The 19647-nt window shown below is 55.9% G+C and overlaps 2 protein-coding genes across 2 annotated transcripts in view; both read left to right on the top strand.

Annotated features, from left to right (window-relative positions):
• MAP2K5 (mitogen-activated protein kinase kinase 5) overlaps positions 1–5540 on the top strand; it is a 358912-nt gene extending 353372 nt beyond the window's left edge. The window contains exon 23 of the mRNA XM_007957397.2: positions 5363–5540. Within this exon, the coding sequence (XP_007955588.2) occupies positions 5363–5540 (178 nt within the window). The remainder of the gene's footprint in view (positions 1–5362) is intronic.
• Positions 5541–10615: 5075 nt separating this feature from the next.
• On the top strand, positions 10616–19110 carry SKOR1 (SKI family transcriptional corepressor 1). The gene is made up of 9 exons (XM_042783204.1): positions 10616–10638; positions 10958–13154; positions 14279–14369; positions 15335–15442; positions 15954–16025; positions 17557–17631; positions 17852–17926; positions 18436–18501; positions 19016–19110. Exons 1-9 carry the CDS (start codon positions 10616–10618, stop codon positions 19108–19110), a joined length of 2802 nt encoding a protein of 933 aa, XP_042639138.1.
• Positions 19111–19647: the final 537 nt, after the last annotated feature.

Genomic DNA, 19647 nt, shown 5'->3' with positions numbered 1-19647 from the left:
AAACAACAGATCTATAAGATGAACAATAATACCAGGGATGTACACACTCCTTAGAACTATCAACCACATGAGATCAAAAGGGCAACATTTGCCCAGGGATAAAGCTCAGAAGGTAGGAATGGATAGTAAAGAAGGACAAAGGGAAATGGTAAACACATGGAGGAAGTGGGAAGAATGCTGTTACATTTAGGGATTGTAACCAATGTCATGAAACAAAATATGTATGAACTATTAAATATAAAACCAATTTCCTCTGTAAACTTTCACTGAGATCACAAAAAAAAAAAAAAAAAACACCCCAAGTGATCCCTGCTGCTAGCTATGACATGGACAAAACTCTTCTGAATGGCTGGGACTCTCCTTCTCCTGGTAGGCACCCCTGCTCCACATACACACAGACCCACATGACCACTCCTCATTCCCTATGTCTCCCCACTTTTTCATCTGCCTCCTGCCCTCTAGACTTAAAAGAAAAAGAGAGGATGTCAGATGCATTGTAGCCAGTGACAGCCAAGCCACACAACTCTGTGTCTGTCATGAGGACCCAACAGGGGCATTCTGGGCTCTAACAGCAGGCCTTGTGGGTCACCATGCTGCACCCTCCCACACACACACAATATTGATCCATCCCACAGCCAGGCCTGTGCAGCTCAGGCTCGGCCTGGGCCACACCCAATAGGGGCCAAGCTCTAGATTCCAAGCAATGGCTCAAGAGACCAAGGAAGTGAACAGGTGTACACACACACTCACACACTCTCATCTGTGCACTGTTGATCATCAAATCCTTCACATACACCTCAGCTTCCAAGTCTCCAACATATACCTCAACCCCTTTTCTGAGAGACATCTGTGGTGGGCAGAATATTGTCCCCTGCAAAGATGTTGTTGTTGTTGTTATTAGGTGCCATAGAGTCATCTCCAACTCATAGCGACCCTGTATACAGCAGAACGAAACACTGTCTGGTCCTATGCCAGCTCCACGATCCTTGAGCGCACTGTTGTAGTCACTGTGTCAATCCATCTTGTTGAGGGCCTTCCCCTTTTTTGTTGACCCTCCACTTTACCAAACATGATATACTTCTCCAGAGAACAGTCCCTTCTTACAACATGACCAAAGTAAGTGAGACGAAGTCTGGCCATTCTCACTTCCAATGAACATTCCAGCTGCACTTCTTCCAGGACAGATTTGTTAGTCTTTTAGGAGTCCATGGTACTTTCAGCATTCTTCTTCAACACCAAAACTCAAAAGCATCGACTCTTCTTCAGTCTTCCTTATTCATTGTCCAGCTCTCACATGCATATGAGGTGATTGAAAATATCATGGCTGTGTCAGGCACACCTTCGTCTTCAAGGTGCTATCTTTGCTCTTCAGCACCTGAAAGAGGTCTTTTGCAACAGATCTGCCCAATGCAATACGTCGTCTGATATGTTGACTGCAAAGATGTCCACGTTCTAATCCCCAGAACCTGTAACTATATTGTGTAACACGACAAGAAGGAATTAAGGTTGCTAATCAGATGATCTTGAGATGAGGAGATTATCCTGAATTATCTGGATGAACTTAATGTGATCACAAAGGTCCTTATAAGTGGAAAAGGGAAGCAGGAGTGAGTCAATGTGAGACAGAGATTTGAGAACACTATGTGGCTAGCTTTGAGGATGGAGGAAAGGTCCAAGAGCCAAGGAATGCATAAGGCCTCTAGAATCTGGAAAAAGCAAAACCAAAACCAAACTCATTGCCATCAAGTTGATTCTGAGTCATAGTGACCACCATCAGGTTTCCAAGACTGTAAATCTTCATGGGAACAGATTGCCTCATTTTTCTTCCATGGAGCAGCTAGTGGGTTTGAACCACTGATTTTTTTGGTTAGCAGCCAAATGTCTTAACCACTACACCACCAGAGCTCCTTCGGGAAAAGGCAAGGAAAAAGATTCTCCTCTGGAGTCTCTAGAAAGGAGGACAGCCCAGCTGCACCCTAATTGTAGCCCAGTGGGATTCATTTCAGATTTCTGATCTCCAGATCCATAAGACAATAAATTTATGTTGTGTTAAGCCACAAAGTGTGTGGTAATTTGTTAACAACAAATTACCCCTTCATTTCCTAGCCCAGACTGTCCCAAATGCCTTTGATAATAAACACTTGTTAGTGGGCATCCCTTTACAGTTTGAAAAGCCCCTGTTGCAAGCTCAGTTTCCTGACTTCCTCAGCACTATAGCCAATAAGAGGAGCTCTGGTAGCATAGTGTCTAAGGCACTTGACCGCTAACCAGAAGGCTGGCGGTTCAAACCCACCAGCCACTCCTTGGAAGGAAGGTTGGGCAATCTACTTCTGTAGTGATACTGCCTCAGAAACCCAAGGAGGGGTCGCTATGAGTTGAGTCTGACTCCACGGCACACAACAACAACATGGCCAATAAGACCCCGTCAGCCCTAGGTCTGGGGTCTCCTGACTTCATTACTCTAATACAAATGTGTCACCTCCATGTGTTGGGGTGCTGCCCAGGGAGACCTGTTGTGTGCTCCTCCCTCCTGGGGAGCTTGACATGGTCACTTGTCCTGGCAGGTCCAGAAAGGCCAACCATTTTAACCAACCAGTTGCTGTCAAGCCCACTCTGACTCATGGTGACCCCATGTGTGTCAGAGTAGAACTGTGCTCATAGGGTTTCCAACAGCAGAATTTTCAGAAGTAGATCACCAGGCCTTTGTTCTGGTGCACCTCTGGGTGGACTTGCATCACCAGCCTTTCAGTTTGCAGCTGAGAGCATTAAATATTGCACCACCTAGGAAAACACACACATATAACTTTCTTAAACCAGCACCTTCAGGTTCCTGGAATCAATTCAGTAAAGCCAGGAACCTATATGGAACCAAACTAAGGCCCTAGAATCCCAGCCCTTCCACCAACCAATGTGATATCCCACAGTTTGCCCAGCATCCGAAAACCAGGCCCAGAGCTGCCTTGACCTGTCCAGCCAGCCCCTGACTCCAGCAGTGGTCAGGCAGCCTCCCCAGAATGCTGTGAGGCAGTCAGGAAGGGGCTGTCATGGGTGTCTGTGCTGTGCACTATGTGCAGGACCATGGATCGCGGCCCTGGGAGCGAGTGGCTCCTTGTATTTTGCATCCTAGGCATCTCATTCACAGCATCCTTGTCCCCCTTCTGCCTATGTGCCTTACATGCAGCACCTTAATTACCCCTGTGACATATCCTGTATGATGACTTTTCAGATGCAGATTTGGAGGCTTAAAGAGGGTACCTAGCAGAGCTAAGATTTGAACCAAGGTCTTGATGGCTCCAGAGTCTGTTCTCTTTTCAGCCCTTCCCCTCACCATGCTGAATGGAGGAGGCATAAGGGGGAGAACCTTTCGTAGCCAAGGAAAGCTCAGCAGTCTTCCAGATGTTCCCCCATCTGCCTTTCAGGGTCTGTCCCCATCTCCTAAGAGAACAAGTTTTTTCTGTCCTGCAGGGTTGCTTCTGGAGCTCTGCCTGATATACCTGCCCAAGCCTGTGTGGAAAGTGGGAAGCCCAAGACCTTCTAGACATCATTACTCACTCACTGCTATCGAGTCGGATCTGACTCATAGCGACCCCTTCTTGAGTTTCCGAGGCGGTATCTCTATGGTAGTAGATGGCCCAGTCTTCCTTCCGAGGAGTGGCTGGTGGGTTTGCACCTCCAGCCTTCTGGTTAGCAGTCAAATGCCTTAGGCACTACGCCACCAGAGCTCCCTCTAGACATCATTAGGGAGCAGAGAACCTTCTACTTTTGAAGGACTAGATTGGAAACCAGGCCCCAAGGACGCCAGTCACAGTGGCCAGCAAGTGAGCTGTTACTTGGGCCAGTCATACAGCCTCAAACTCAAATGTTACCCATCCATTCATTTAGCAAGCATGTTGAGCACTTAATATGTGCCAGGCTCTGTTCTAGGAACAGGGCTAAGTGCTAGGAACACAATTCCAGTGGTAGAGACAGATGGCATCCACCAACAAATAACTGATCGAAAAATGTTAACAAAGTATGGAACAAGCCAATGATGAAAACACACAGCAACAAAGCAGAGTGGGATGAGGGACCCAGTCAGGCAGGGAGGCTCTGTGCAGTGTCAAGGAGAGGCCTAGGGACTTCTGGGAGGCAGTGACTAAGAGGGAGGAGGCAAGGCAGTCTCTGAGTGTGGCTGAAATTTCGTGGTGTGTTTTCTTGGGTTGGGAGGAAATTTCTAAGTGCCCATAGGGTCTCCCTGTGCTAAGAAGATCTAGAAAAGAGGCTTGTGCTCAAGCTGGGGCTGGCAGGAAGGAAGCCCCTCATCACCCAGCCTGCTGAGATGTAGGCAGAGATTTGGAGGATGGGATCCTCAGGAACTGCTCACTCACCTTCTTTCTCAAATACCTCTGCTCAGGCCTTGGGGCCTCAAAGTCTAATTGGACAAAGAAAGCCCATAGGAGCTCCCTCTTTTGTCTCTCCCAGCCTAACCTATATCCTCAAGTGCAGAGAGACCCTCAGAAGGGGAAGAGGCAGGGCCCAAGACCCTGGAAGCATTCTCAAGGCCTCCTGGCTCTGCAGCTCCCAGCAAGGCCCTCCAACACTCCCCTGTCCCCAGGGCTCTAGAAGAAAGATGTGCATCCGCCTGGTCTGAGCCCGGCTCCTGAGCCTACCAGACAATCAGCGTGCCCATCCCACAAAGACAGAAACTGAGACCAAGTCAAGATCTAATGGCACGCAAGCTGTCAGTAGAAAAACTGGATCCCGACTGGACACAACTGTGTAACTTTTCTCTCCTTTTGATGTACCTAGTAGAAGCAGAGAGTCACGCCCTGGTGTAGCCTCTTATCCCAAAGATCCGGGTCTGGCCGGGGTGTGCGACTTCCGGCCCTGCCCTGGCTTCAGTCTTCCAGTTCTCAGCCTGGAGTGAAATAGACAGGACGCTCTGAGAACCTTCACTCGGACTCTGTGACCTCCACCTCCCCAGTGACCCCCACTATTGCTTCCTGGCTTGTGGCCCAGCCGGCCCCGCCCAGCCGCCTTCACTTGATTGGCCTGGGCCACTGCTCAGGGCTCCAGTCTATCTGGCCGTCGGATTAATATCCAGATATTAAGTAAACGATAAATTAGCAAAACTACAAGAAAATTTTACAGCCCTTTGCATTTGGCAATCATTGAGTGTTAATTAGAAATTCATTACAATTAAAACCCTGCCTAAACAGGGCCTGCGCGCCTTAATTACATCTGATTTTTAATTCAGAATACGTGTTTACACAGTAAGCGCTACGTACCCCATGATTATCCCCAATCCTCTTTATACTGTACTAATTATGTAAATTAAACCTAATTAACTGACGAAAACTGCCGTTAATTCAACTGGTAAAAGATATGTGCTTGCAGAGGAGGCGCGGCTGCCCAACCCCAGCCCGAATGGGCACCGGGCGGCCGGCCTGCCCGCGTGGACGCGACGCCAGGGACCGGGAGACAGCGCAAGCCGGCTGGAGGTTGGGAAAGCACTGCAGGCATGTCCGGATCCGGAGATCCGGAGCCCAGCAGAGAAATAATACGCTTTAATAAGGGGGTCAGGGAGGCAGCCACTCCCTCAGCTCTCTGGTCTGGACAAGGCTTCAGGACCCAGAGTTCTCAATGGGGAATAGGGTCCCTACCCTTCCCGCTCTGAGCCTGAGTTCAAGTCCCAGCTCTGCCAATTACCGGTTGCCTGAACCCGAGAAGGTGACCTGGCTTTGCTCGGCCACGGTGTCCTCCGCTCCGAGCATTGTGAGGGCGATAAATAAAGCCAGCTTGTCGTGAGCTGCTCTGCAAGGTCCACTCCACATCCTCTCTTCAAGAGAGGCTCTCCGGAGGTGTAAATTTTGGGGTCTAGAAGATCAGGCTGCGCCGTTTATTGACCGAGGAGCCCAGGTTGGTTGGCTTCTACTGCCTGGCCCTCAGTTTCCTGCCTGTAAAATGGGGATAAATTATCCCTACCTATACCCAGGGCCGTTGTGAAAAACCTACTCTGCAAACTGTAAAACGCAGTCCGCGGGGATAATAACCAACCGGATGCTGGTCCCAAGCAAGGCCCCAGCCCCTAACCCAAGACAGATCCCCCAGACCACCACCCTGAGAGCGAGTGGCAGTCCCTCCCCAGCCTCTCCCCGAGCTCCTTTAGCCTTTTTCGGGCTTAGACTAGACTAGAGCGCGGTGGGTCTCGCGGCTGTGGCACAGGGAGCGGGGAACTGTCCTCTGCTTGGTGCTGAACGGGCCGCAGAAGACACCCTGCACGCCCCCTGGTGAGGTTTCCATGGGTCCCGCGGTCTGGCTAGCCGGCACAGCCTAGAGGTTGGCCCCCACAGTTCACTAGAAACAGGACATGCAGGCCTGGCTCAGGGAAACCCTGTCCATTCGCTTTCCACTCCCACTCTCCACCCTGAGGGCCTCCTGGCTCCGCGATCGTTGTCACCACCAAACCGAATTCTGAGATGCCTTTTCAAATCATTAGGAGACGAAGAATAATTACCGAACGGGATTGTAATTACGAGGTTGGGGAGCCTGGGCCAAGAGGAGGGTGGGGGCTGAGGGCGGCTCTAGCACTGGGATGGAAAATAGGTTCCTGTTTTCCTCGGAGGGGAGGAGGAACAGAGAGCAGCAGAATTAGAACCGGACAGAGACAGTGCCTGGGAAAGGAGCGTGAATGGAGGGGCAGGAGGCAAGAGAGAGAAAGAGGGGCTGAGCAGGCTCCAGGACTCATCCGGGAGAAAAGAGGGAGAGACACCAGAGAGAACAAACACTGAGGGAGGTGAGAGAGAAAGAACCCATCTAGAAAAGATCCCACTGAAGAGACAGAGTCCCCAAACTCAGGGGTAGTTTTTGGGACCTTGGTGAGCACACCAACCAGGGTCCAAAAAGGAAGAAAACGAGTCCCCAGGCTGGGCCTGGCCACCCACTCTCCGAGGGCTAGGCCAGAGCGATCCGCTCGAGCCTCTGGATCCTTTCCTGGGGTCCTTGCAAGCTAGGGAAGAAGAGAAAGGAGAAAGGGGAGAAGTGGAGAAGAAGGGGAGACAGAGGCCAGGCGAGCCCCAGAGGAGCCAGAACGCAGGAAGGGAAAGAGCCAGTAACCTCGAGCTAGAGAGGGCAGGAGCAGGGGCGACACAGCGCCTCTGGCCGCGGAAGATTTATGGCGCCGCCCAGGTTCCAAGGACAGGCTGCGCTCGCCGCTGCTGCCACCACCGGTAGCCGCTGAAGCCGCTGCGCCCCTTGCCTGGGCGGCCCGCCGCGCCCGGGGCTATCCCTGCCATTATTAACTTCTGTTTGATTAGGGTAATTGTTCAAACTTGGGCTGGACAGTATGATTAATTACAGTTTAATTAACGTGTCCATTAAGGACACTTAATGCACGGGAGGGGAGAGCGGCCAAGGGGGCGCCCGGGTGCGGGCAAGGAAGGAGGGTGTGCGATTGGTAACTCAAACGAAGTAGATATCGTGATTGAAAGAGAGAAAGAGAAGATGGGGACCCAAGGGTTAGTTGGGGGTAGGGAAGAGAATGGTTAAGACAGAGAGAGAGAAGAGGAGATAGGTAAGGGGGGAGAGAAATGGAACTTTGGGGGAAGAGAAGGTCCCAAGGGGCGTTTGCAGGGCCAAAGGAGTGGACCTCCACCAAGAGGAAACTGAGTTAGCAGCGTTGAAAGACTAGGCGTTGACTCCAGATCTCTTCCAGCAAGGATTCGGCCCCAGAAGGAGGCGGAGTGGCAAGGGAGGTATCCAAGGCCAGGGGCCCTGGGACGCAGAACCCTCTCTCCCGACCAGAGCTCTCTTGACGCCCCCTCCCTCCAAGTCAGGAGCAGTAGGGTAGATGGTTTTGCCCCTTTCAAGCTACCATCCCCGGTGTCCCGCATTCTGGACACTCTTCTGGCCTCTGGTGACCCTACCGGCTCCCCAGGGTCACTCTTCGCTCCACCGCCCTGGCCCATTCCTGCTGTTCCAAAACGTGCTGCCTCTCTCTCCACGTGCCACTTCCTCTTGCGGCCCCTGAGCCGGCCCTGACCCAGCCCGCTCCTGGATCCTCAGCGAGGAGGCAGAGCCCTCTCCATTTCGTTCCTAGGGTCAAACTTTGTGTCTCCCGGCCCTTCCCCCTTTCTGGCCCCTCGGGCGGGCGCGGGCCGCAGGTGCAGGACGCAGGGCGCAGGTGTGCAGCCGCTTACCTGGGGCGGGCAGGCCTGAGGGCTGCGGAGAGGCAGCGGGTGCGGCGCGTGGTCCGCGGGCGGGCGGACCAGGGGAGGGTGCGAGTGACTGCACGGGCGGTGGGTGTGGCGCCCCGGCTCGCAGCTGTCAGGCGCGCCCGCCCCGCGCCTGCCTTGCCTCTCGAGCTGTGACCGCGCGGTGCCCGCCGCTGAGCCATGCGCTCCAGGCTTCGGCCGCTTCTCTGGGCCGGTCCCGGGCCTCGGAGGCAGCGGCGCAGATCGCACATTTCTTCGCCCGGAACCCTGGCACCCGGCGCCTGCTGATAGCGGGCGCCTTGCGGGAGGGGCCGGCGGAGCCGCGGTGTGAGCGCGGGGAGCCCGGGAGCGCGGCTGTGCGCGCGCGCGGGGAGGGGCCGCGCCGTCACCCGGAGAGCCCGGCGGATCCCGGACTCCCCGCCCGCCGCTCAGCCCGCCGCGCACCTCGGCTCGCTCGGCTCCAGCCGCCGCACGGTAAGTACCCGCGGGCTGCCGCCCGCCGCCCCCGCCCCCGGCTCTTTTTTTCGTTTAGTTCGGATTTGGGTTCTTGTGACTGTTGTTTTTATTATCATACCTAACGAGTCCACAGCCTCGCTTCCGCCGCTGCTCGCTTCGCGCCTCATCGCCCACCCCCAAGCTCACCCCTTAAGCCCCAGGAGCAGAACAGGGTTCCCCGAGCCGGCCCTGGCGGCTGCTCCTTGTCGCTGCGTACGGCCCCTCTCCCAGGCTTTCCGCTCTGGCCCCCGAAATTCTGTTCCTCTTCCAGGGCCCCTCTACTCCTGTCACTGGGGCCCAGAGCCCCCTCGTCCCACTCAGGAAAACCCCGCGAAGACTCCGGGCCCTCAGCTTGGGGATGACGCGTTTGGCTCCGGGCTCTCTCTTCACTGCAAGCGGGCCGGGCACACTCGACAATTTCGGGAAACCCGGAAGCCAGCGTCTTTTCCAGAGGCGCGCGCTCCAGGCCACCTCCCCAGCCCGCTTGACAGTCCCTCAGAGGGGCACGGGGCTTCTTATGCTGACCCCTCAGCAAAGGAGTTGAGACAGAGGTTTTGCCTTCTAAAATGTTACGAGGGACTTCAACGTGAAGGGAAGGTCAACTTGTTTCATTCGATTCGTAGAGATAAAGATGAAACAGACAGATAACAGATAAATAGCTTGATACTTGAAGGTATCAAGACAGATGGGAGAAAGAGGAGTGAGTTGGGAGTGACAGATAGCTCAGGGACAGATAAGATCGACAGATGAGGGGCATCTAGACAAATGGAGAGAAGGGAGACAGACAGAAGATCCCAGTCTCCTCCCTGAAGGCTTTTGAACTAGCATCTCCTGTCTGGCTGGAGCTGCCCTCTGAAAATGGCTTGGCTTCTCTGGTCGAGTTTAGGCGATGGGGCCCCCAGAGTTGAGCTACCCAGGCTGCAGGAGGACTTGGAGCCATGGGTCAAGTCAGAGACTTCAGTGTCTGAGGACACGTGGCTGGGCCAGGAGACCTAGAGGGCCCCAAGCATCAGTCCCTAGTTCCACCCACCCACCCAGCCCTTCGCTGTGGGTGCAGCTGCCTCTGTGCCTCTGCCAGGGAGCAAAGCAAGGGACTGACAACTTTTGTGCCTGGAGCCTTGCAGTGGGTTCAGAGACCAGGTGGAATTCCTCCAGCCCGTGTGAGCCAGGACAACAGGGCACGGAGGACAGTCGGAGTGGAGATGCCCCCCAAACGAGGAAGCCCAGAGCCCCTGGAACCTGCACTCGGGCATATCTGAAGGAGAAAACTCAGGGATTGGACCATTGGAAGTGAAGGAGAAGCAGTTCCAGAGAAACTTCCTTAAGAACCTCTTCGTCCCACGAGCAGAACACCCCCCCCCCCCATGGAAACCAGCTATGATCTGGAATGTGGCTAATAATTCAGAAAATGTCGTTAGGAACTGCGTGACCCTGGTCCACTGATAGCTGGGGGGAAAATGGTTTATATTCCCAGCTGGAATCTTTCTGCTCAACGAATGCGGGACGCCAGGCATGGCAGGAGAGACTCGGGTTTGTAGAAACCGGAGCTGTTGTCCAGGGGAACAGGTTAGGCAGTGAGCTGGGTGCGGTGGGGGCCGCTCTGGAGCTGGGCGCGCACAGCGTGCTTTGGAAGAGTTGGGTTCAGCACCTCGAACAGCAGTCGCCTCCGACAAACAACCACCACCCCGCAAGGCCTCGGATCCCTCCCTTCATTCCCCCTCCCCTCTGACTGGAGATGGGCAGTGACTGCCCCTCCCCCGCCTCCCAACCCCTCCCCTCTCTGCCCCCGTCCGCCCGCGTGCTTGCGCGACTGAGCAGAGGGGCCGCTGGTCCCCGAAGTCCGGACTTCAGGACCCTGGCCGGCAGGACGCGCTGCGAGGTTGACCGAAAGTACAGGGATCTGGGCGCCAGGAAGCCTGAATTCGGCAATGGCTTTGCTGTGTGGCCTTGGGCAAGTCACTCTCAGTCTCTGGGCACCACTTCCTCCCCAATCTGTAAATGAGATTGGGTTCCTAACAGCTTGGGCATTCCCAGAATCTTCATTACTCCTTCTCCTTCCCCAAACCCCAGGGGCTTTTGTTCTGGCGCCAGCACGTGTTTGAATAACAAAAGGCGCCCGTCCAGGGGGGCGAATGAGCTTGGACTCCCCGTTGCCAAGTTTCCCCCGCGCGCCGGACTCTGCGCGCCCCGCTGGGCGGGCCTGAGCTACTGCGGCGACGGCAGCGGCGCTGAAAATGGCTCATCTGCTCTCTGCTTTCTCTGTTTCGCAGGAGCGGCGGCATGGAGGCTCTTACTACTCAGCTGGGGCCGGGGCGCGAGGGCAGCTCCTCGCCCAACTCCAAGCAGGAGCTGCAGCCCTACTCGGGTTCCAGCGCTCTCAAACCCAACCAGGTGGGCGAGACGTCGCTGTATGGGGTGCCCATCGTGTCGCTGGTCATCGACGGCCAGGAGCGCCTGTGCCTGGCCCAGATCTCCAATACCCTTCTCAAGAACTACAGCTATAATGAGATCCACAACCGCCGCGTGGCACTGGGCATCACGTGCGTGCAGTGTACGCCAGTGCAGCTGGAGATTCTGCGTCGGGCAGGGGCCATGCCAATCTCCTCGCGCCGCTGCGGCATGATCACCAAGCGAGAGGCCGAACGCTTGTGCAAGTCGTTCCTGGGCGAGCACAAGCCTCCCAAGCTGCCCGAGAACTTCGCCTTCGATGTGGTGCACGAGTGCGCATGGGGCTCGCGAGGCAGCTTCATCCCGGCGCGTTACAACAGCTCGCGTGCTAAGTGCATCAAGTGCGGTTACTGCAGCATGTACTTCTCACCCAACAAGTTCATCTTCCACTCTCATCGCACACCCGACGCCAAGTACACTCAGCCAGATGCCGCCAACTTCAACTCGTGGCGCCGTCACCTTAAACTCAGTGACAAGTCAGCCACGGACGAGCTGAGCCACGCATGGGAGGACGTCAAGGCCATGTTTAATGGCGGCACGCGCAAGCGGACCTTCTCGTTGCAGGGAGGCGGCGGGGGCGGGGGTGCTAATGGCGGGTCGGGTGGTCAGGGGAAGGGTGGTGCCGGCAATGGCGGAGCGGGTGGCCCTGGGTGTGGTGCAGAGATGGCCCCAGGCCCGCCACCCCATAAGAGTCTACGCTGTGGCGAAGATGAGGCGGCGGGGCCTCCAGGGCCTCCTCCCCCACACCAGCAGCGGGGCCTTGGCCTAGCTGCCGGAGCCGGTGGCCCCGCGGGTCCTGGAGGGCCTGGTGGTGGCGCAGGCGTACGTAGTTACCCGGTGATCCCGGTACCAAGCAAGGGCTTTGGCCTCCTACAAAAGTTGCCCCCGCCGCTTTTCCCTCATCCCTACGGCTTCCCCACGGCCTTTGGCCTCTGCCCCAAGAAGGACGACCCGGTGCTGGGCGCAGGCGAGCCTAAGGGCGGCCCAGGCACAGGGAGCAGCGGGGCCGCTGGCACTGGCGGTGGCGCGGGCGGCCCGGGAGCGGGCCACTTGCCCCCCGGGGCGGGGGCAGGCCCGGGCGGCGGCGCCATGTTCTGGGGGCACCAGCCCTCCGGGGCAGCCAAGGACGCAGCGGCTGTCGCCGCTGCAGCTGCAGCCGCCACTGTGTACCCGACGTTTCCTATGTTCTGGCCGGCAGCAGGCAGCCTCCCGGTGCCACCCTATCCTGCTGCGCAAAGCCAGGCTAAGGCTGTGGCGGCCGCAGTAGCGGCGGCAGCGGCAGCTGCTGCGGCGGCTGCGGGCGGCGGCGGCACGGAGCCCCTGGACGGCACAGAGCCGGCCAAAGAGGGCGGCCTGGGCGCGGAGGAACGCTGCCCGAGCGCACTGTCCCGCGGTCCGCTGGACGAGGACGGCGCTGACGAGGCGCTCCCACCGCCTTTGGCCCCGCCGCCGCCGCCACCTGCGCGCAAAGGTTCCTACGTATCGGCCTTCCGGCCAGTGGTCAAGGACGCCGAGAGCATCGCCAAGCTCTATGGCAGCGCCCGCGACGCGTATGGTGCAGGGCCAGCTCGCGGGCCGGGGCCGGGAGCGGGGGCCGGCGGCGGCTATGTGAGTCCGGACTTTCTGAGCGAGGGCAGCTCTAGTTACCACTCTGCCTCGCCCGACGTGGACACGGCCGAGGAGCCTGAGGTGGACGTGGAGTCCAATCGCTTCCCGGACGACGAAGGGCCCCAGGACGAAGCTGAGCCCGGCGCGCCCAGCACTGGAGGCTGCCCGGACGGCGACCCACCCACTGGGCCCCCTTCTGCCACCTCCTCCGGCGTTGATGGCTCGGCAGACTCTCCCGATGGCGGTAGCCCCCGTCCGAGGCGCCGCCCTGGGCCACCCACCACCGGCAGGCCCGCTTTCGGGGACCCGGCGGCGGACGACGTGGTGCGGAGACCTGAGAGGAGCCCTCCGAGCGGCGGCTTCGAGCTGCGAGAGCCATGCGTGGCGCTAGGGGGCCCCGCGCCGACCAAGGTGAGCCCAGCGCCCGCCCCGCCGGGGGCACGTCCGCATTTTCGCTCCGCGCCGCGGGGATGCAGGCCAGGCCCAAGTGGGGTAGGGAATTTTGTTTTGCGCGGGCGTTCGAGCCTCTGGCTCCGGCTGCTGCAAGCAGGCCTGGTCTCGGGCGTCCTGTGCAGCTGGGCTTGCTGGAACCCCCAACTGAGGGTTTCGGATGACCCGGGGAGCTCCCTGAGGGACGCATGTAGGGTGTTTTTGTTGATGAGATGGGGAGGAGACAGCCAGAGGCCTCCAGACAAACAGATACAGAAAGAGAGAAGTAAGCGGAAGGAAGAAAGAGGGTGAGAGAAAAGGACCCAGAGGCAGAGAAAAGCTCTGTGAAGCCAGGCCGGAGCGCAGAGAGTGTCAGGGCCGTGGGGATGACTAGTGGGTAAGGCGAGGAGAGGGCGACCTCTCCCCAAGCCGGGCCTGAACAGTGCGGGAACCTAGAACTACTCCCCAACCCCCATCCTCAACTTGCAGCTCTCCCAGTGTTACCCGACTCCAGTCTTGGGAAACGCAGGTTCGTTGGTGGGAAGCTACGGAGACGGTGTGCAGGGCGGGAGTGCTGGCACAGTCCTGATGGTGGGGAGGCAAAGAGAGGGGGTGTCTCAGGTTAACAGGGGAGCATCTTGTGGAGAGTGCAGCTAGGTAGGAATCGTTGGCTAATGAAAGTGGGTAAGTACACCTGTATATTTACATTTGGTCAATTAAAATACGAATAATTAACGGGATGCGAAAGGCGGCATTCATGCCAGGGACCCTGAGCGGGCGCGGGCGTAATGGAAAAGGCCGAGAAGGAGGCGGGGCAGAGGGTGCTGGCGTCTTGGAGCTGCTTTGACTTGGGAGCTGCTTTGTGCTGTGGGTTATTTTCTCGCAAGCGCTAATAATAACCCTGAATCTGTAACACTGAGGCTGACTCCGAGGGCTCAAGGCAGCGTCGCGTGCGTCACGGCCGCCCTGGGCGCTCGGGTCCTTCGGGCGCACCACGTTTCACCACCCCTTCGGGGTTCCTCCCGGCAGTGGCGCACGGCTGGGCGGCGTCGGGACGCCTCGAAGCGTTCCCCTAACCGCCTGTCCTTTCTCGGCCGCCGCCGCAGGTGTACGCGACCGAGCGGGACCAGCACGTGAAGAGCGCAGCGCCAGCGCTGGGGCCCGCGGCCTCCTACCTCTGCACCCCTGAGGCCCACGGTAATGCCCCCAGTCCCGTGCCAAGGCCGCTGGCCAGTGTGAACGAACCACAGGACGAGGGCAGGAGGCAGGGGAGGCCTAGGAGGGAAGAAGAGGGGAGGGAGAAAAAGAGATGCAGGGAAAGGAAGAGAAAGGGAGAAGAAAAGAAAAATAATAAAAGAAAAGAGAAGCTAAGCGGGAACTCCTAACAACTTCCGTCGTTTGGTTACTTTAAAAAAAAAAAAAATCAAGCCCTCTCCACACATGCACAGGTACACACTTGTATACTGGGTTAAAACCTTCTTAAAAGCACGTCTGGCAGCCCTTTCAAGTCCTCCCATTTGTGGTTTCGGCCGCAAAAGTGCTCGGTGGCCAGGCCAGGCCCGGGTGGAGGATGAGGGGCGCGTGGCTGCGCTCTTGATTGGCATCTCCGAAGCGCAGCAGCAGAAGCTACTGCCCAGAGAGGGGGAGGGGATCCCTGCAGGTGCACGCGGGACGCCGCAGCCCGTAAAGGGTCTGGGGACCTGGGAAATCCCAGCGGGTCGAGAGACAGGCCAGCGCGGGAGGATGCCCCCCATCACCACCATTGCCCTCCGGTAGCTGCCTGGGTTGCATCCTTGGTGGAAGCCGCGCAGGCGAGCCAGCAGCCACGCGCGCTCGCGGTGCCCCAGTATCTGCTCACGATGTAGGTCGCTCGTCCCGGGTGGGCTGGCTTCTCATCTTGATCTTTCTGAGGGGCTGGGGGAGGAGGCGCGGATGCTTGAGATGAGCAGACCAGGCGGGAGGTGGGGGTGGGGGGAGAGGAGGCTGGCTGCCCGGCCCAAAGCCTGAGGATGCGGGTTCGGGCGCACAGCATGAGACCAACCGTGGCCACAACGCTTTTAATTAGGACTCAAGCGCCCGGACAGCGGCAGCTCTGGCCTATGCAGGCCACGGTTTTTTTTTTTTTTTTGCTTCTCCTTGAAACTCGGTTTATTGCCTTTAAGAGCCGGATAAGGAAGACAATCACTCGACCGCTGATGATTTGGAGACCAGGAAATCCTATCCAGACCAAAGGAGTATCTCCCAGCCAAGTCCTGCAAATACAGACCGAGGTGAGCCCCAGGATCCCTCGCATCCACGTCCACCCAGGAACCGGTGCCCAGGACGCCCAGGTTCCCAATGGCTTGCGTGGCAGGCTTTCAATCAACCCCTACTGCAGCAAGCAGATAAATAATTAAATAACGAGGTCGTGGTGCAGACCAGGTTTCCTGAGTTGCTGCCTCCTTGGTGGGTTCTGGGTTCTTCTGGTTAAGGAAATGGTGGTATTAAAAGGAGATGAGGTATACCCCCACCTTTATAAAACAGGTCAAAAGGGCACTTTCTGCCCTAAGACAGTCCAGAGTCTAGTTCACTGGCCCAGAACACTGGGTGAAAAGGTCATTTTTCTACACCCCTAAAATGATGGTTTGGCAGATGGATAGTGCTGGATTCCAGTAAGTGTTGCCTTTAAAGGCAGAGGGTATGGAGTGAGTCCCTGATTTGGCACAGTTGTGGGAAGCTCACCCTTCTCCTCCCAAGGCCTCTCCTATGAGGGAAATTCTCTTACCCACCCTTGTACCCCAGGTGAAGAGGGGCTCACCCTGGATGTCACGGGAACTCAGCTAGTGGAGAAGGATATCGAGAACCTGGCCAGAGGTGAGGTTAAGTCTATGAAATGGGGGTTACACTGTGCTTGAGACCCGGAGCTGGGCCCTTCATGTAGAGGGGGGTCTTATTCCTGTAGGGATTGAATGTGGCAAAGACATATTCTTGGAGGAAATCAGTTTTCATTGAGTGAAAAGCGTAACCCCCTGGACACATTAGCCCAGTGCAGAGGTATGAATGTGTGAGTAGGGGATATGGGGGAGTGAGCCAAATTCCCAGAGGTTGATTGAAAGTTTGGGTTGCAAGACTCCAGCCTATCTGAATAGCCCAGTGAGAAAGAAATAAGCCATGATTCTCAGACATGTGGACAACCAGACAGGACAATCAGGGTCCCTCAAATTCCCTGGAAAACATGACTTTTCCTTAACAGCAAGACTGCAGGTTGGTGGTGTTGTTATGTGCCATCAAGTTGGACCCAACTATTTAATGAATGCATGAGAGGTTAATTCTTTTCCCCTAATACTGATGCATAACACCCCCCCCCCACACACACACACACATACACACCATAAATAGTGTAGGGATGGAAACTTGTTTGTAGAATGGGATCATGGGGGTTGCTGCTCATCCTGAAATGGGGAGAGTGTGGCTTGAGGCATCTCCCATTCCTGTGTTTTTTCAAAGGAGCCTCCCCATCGGGAGGGTCCAGATACCAATGATGTCAATGTTCATAAGGGATATTGCTCTATAATTTTCTTTTTTAGTGGAGTTTTTGCTTGGCTTTGATGTCAAGAGTATGCTCGCTTCATAATATGACATTCCTTTTCTATATTCTGGAACAGTTTGAGTAGATACCAATAATCTCATGGTCAAGGCAGCTCCCTCCCAGCCCTTCAGAGCTGGTTTCTGAGGGCACAAATGGCCCCCTCTGCACCTACCTGCTCTTCCCACCCCCAGCCCAGGGGTGGACTTGGGAAATGGTGGAAGGAGGAGAGGAGGGGTCATTGATTATCTTCCACTCCCTCCTGTTAAAAAAATGACCTGGAGCCCATTACCTCCAAATTCATTGATGCTTTAGATAGGGTTCTTAGATTGGATTTGGGGGCCCAAGGCAAGCTCCTGTAAGTATATGTATTTTTCCAGGGAGGGGATCCAAAGATTTGACCAGATTCCCAAAGACATTGGGTACATCCCACTTTGTATTCTTGAAGAGAGAGTCTAGACCTTTCATTCAAAGGGGGAAATGTAGTCCTTCTGGACCAGCCTCTGAGATTAGGGAGTTAGGAAGAATTTAAAGCAAATGCCACCCTGGGGAAGGAACAGAGCCTGGAGCCAGAGCCTAGGAGTTCAGTGTGTGCTCCAAGATCCCGGATTAAATTCTCCCCATCAACCTACCCAGAAGCCTTGCTTCTTTCACAAATCCTTTGGATGTAAACAGGAAAGCCAGAGTGCTAAGGGTCTCTGTCCAGGAGTCCTAACTCTTTGCCTCTGGCTTCGGCTCTGGCTGGGCATGGGCGCTTCCTGAGCTCTTGGAGGCCCCATCACCTCTCCCCCCTTACCTCCCGCTCTCGCCCCTTCACAGAGGAATTGCAGAAACTCCTTCTGGAGCAAATGGAGCTCCGCAAGAAGCTGGAGCGGGAATTTCAGAGTCTCAAAGGTATCCTCGTCCAGCCCCACCCAACCTCACATCACCGCGCGGGCCTCTTCCGGCCCCGGGCCCGAGCATTGGCAGTTAGCTCTGTGCGCCCCAGCAAAAACCTCCGAACTCTCCTTTTCAGGGTTTCCAGGGAGTCCAACGGGGAGGGGGTGGGTAGAAGGGAAGTGGGGCTGGGGGAGGGGGCTGTGTGTAACAGCTCTCACTTAATCAATTTGCACAGATAATTTTCAGGATCAAATGAAGAGGGAATTGGCTTATCGAGAAGAAATGGTGCAACAGCTGCAAATTGTCAGAGGTAAGACGGGAGTCAGGTGAGCGCGTGCACGGGCCGTAACTGCCTCTCGTCTGGCAGGAGCCGCAATGTTGGCTCAGTCATTTGGATTTAAATTGAAGGTAATTTAACAATTATTTTTTTTATTTAATATCCTTTGTATACTCTGATTAGCCTCAGAATGGCAAGCGAGCCCAGCAAACGGCTTGCAGGCATCATTACATGGAGTGATTGAACTTCTTATCGCGGCAATTTCCATGGTTTCTAAATTAAAAATCGAGGCGTAAAATTACCTGGGAAGTAATGCCTAAGTTTGCTTTAATTTTGGTTAGATCCGTCTGCCTTTAAGCGCCATCTCAGGCCATTTCCCCCCTCCACCAGGCTGCAGTTTGGAGCTTGGTCGTCTTCCCCTACTCCCCTCCCGCCCCCAACTTTGTGTGAGGCTGAGGCCTAGGAAAGGGCGAGGCCGGAACTGTGACCCTGGCCGGACTGCGGCCTGTGTTTCCTCACCGACCCCTCCCCATGTCTTCCAGACACCCTATGTAATGAACTCGACCAGGAGCGGAAGGCGCGCTACGCCATCCAGCAGAAATTAAAAGGTGCGGAGTCCGGGAAACAAAGATAAGAGAGGTGATAGGTGTTGGCCTTGCGAGTGAATGAATCAATGAATGAATGAGTGAATCAATGAATAGCGGGACTAGTGAGAGGGGAAGACCAGGGTCTACATCGATCATAAGTTACGAGGAGGTAAGTGGGAATTGATTTTAATGGGGAAATAATTCTAGAACGATGGGGTAAGGAGAAAGAGTCCCTCGAGCTCTGGACACGGGGAAATTTACCTTTCGGTCCCATTCCTGGCCTTGGGCAGGTCGATCCCTCTCGCTGGGCCTCAGTTTCCTCTTCTGTAAAGTGGGGCTATTGAAAAAGAGCAGTGGTTCTGCACAAGGGGAGAGTCAGACTCTTCTGCTCTGCTACCGCCTTCTGATCCTCGAGAACACTTGAGCTGGAAGAGAGTGTGCGAGGCGGACACAATGGGCAGAGGAAGAGGGCGGGGGGACACTGCGGCCGAGGCCCGCAAAGCGCGCAACGTGGTGGGTGCGGCTGTTTTCCCAGAAGCCCACGACGCCCTGCACCACTTCTCCTGCAAGATGCTGACGCCTCGCCACTGCACTGGCAACTGCTCCTTCAAGCCCCCGCTGTTGCCCTAGGGCCGACCAGGCCGCGCCCACGTGCCCTCAAGCCATGCTGCTCCCTTCTTGTAAATATCCGCGGCCGCGGAGGCCCTGAGCGAGGAACAAGCCATTCGGATCGGACCGCTGTAAATACGGCCTCCTGCCCGCCCACCCCCTTCCCGGTCGCCCTAGGCCAGGGTCCCGGCTTCGTTTCCAAGTGTAAATACTGCCTCACCCCAAGGTTGAACTCCAGGACATCGGACCTCAAGGGTTAACTGGACCGAAGTGGGGAGGAAAGGGCAAAGGGGGTTGTCTCCCCTCCGCTGTACAGTCTTGGACCTTGGAATTGTGAATACAATGTAGCAACTTTGCTGGCGCGGCCCCGCGCTCCCAGACCTGTCTGTCCACTTCTAAAACTCTTGTTCCTAATGACAAAGTGGCTATGTGCAATGGATATAAGTGTATTGTGAGTTTCTTGGTTCACTTTATTTATGCTTTAAGTTATTTTGCTTCCCCTCCTAGACCTACTTTCAGTCTTGTTTTGCATTTTCCTTTGGGTTTTGTTTTGTCCAT

Source organism: Orycteropus afer, unplaced genomic scaffold, assembly GCF_000298275.1.
Source record: "Orycteropus afer afer isolate SDZICR_OR568_19922 unplaced genomic scaffold, OryAfe1.0 scaffold00015, whole genome shotgun sequence".
In the NCBI taxonomy this organism is placed as follows: Eukaryota; Metazoa; Chordata; class Mammalia; order Tubulidentata; family Orycteropodidae; genus Orycteropus; species Orycteropus afer.
The sequence above is the reverse complement of the archived record's forward strand: the minus strand, read 5'-3'. Positions and strand labels throughout refer to the sequence as shown.

Coding starts and splice junctions, on each gene's coding strand:
- SKOR1 (XM_042783204.1), top strand. CDS start 10,616: ATGGCTTTGCTGTGTGGCCTTGG. Junction 10,639..10,957: donor GCTTTGCTGTGTGGCCTTGG/GCAAGTCACTCT, acceptor TCTGTTTCGCAG/GAGCGGCGGCATGGAGGCTC. Junction 14,370..15,334: donor CTGCACCCCTGAGGCCCACG/GTAATGCCCCCA, acceptor ATTGCCTTTAAG/AGCCGGATAAGGAAGACAAT.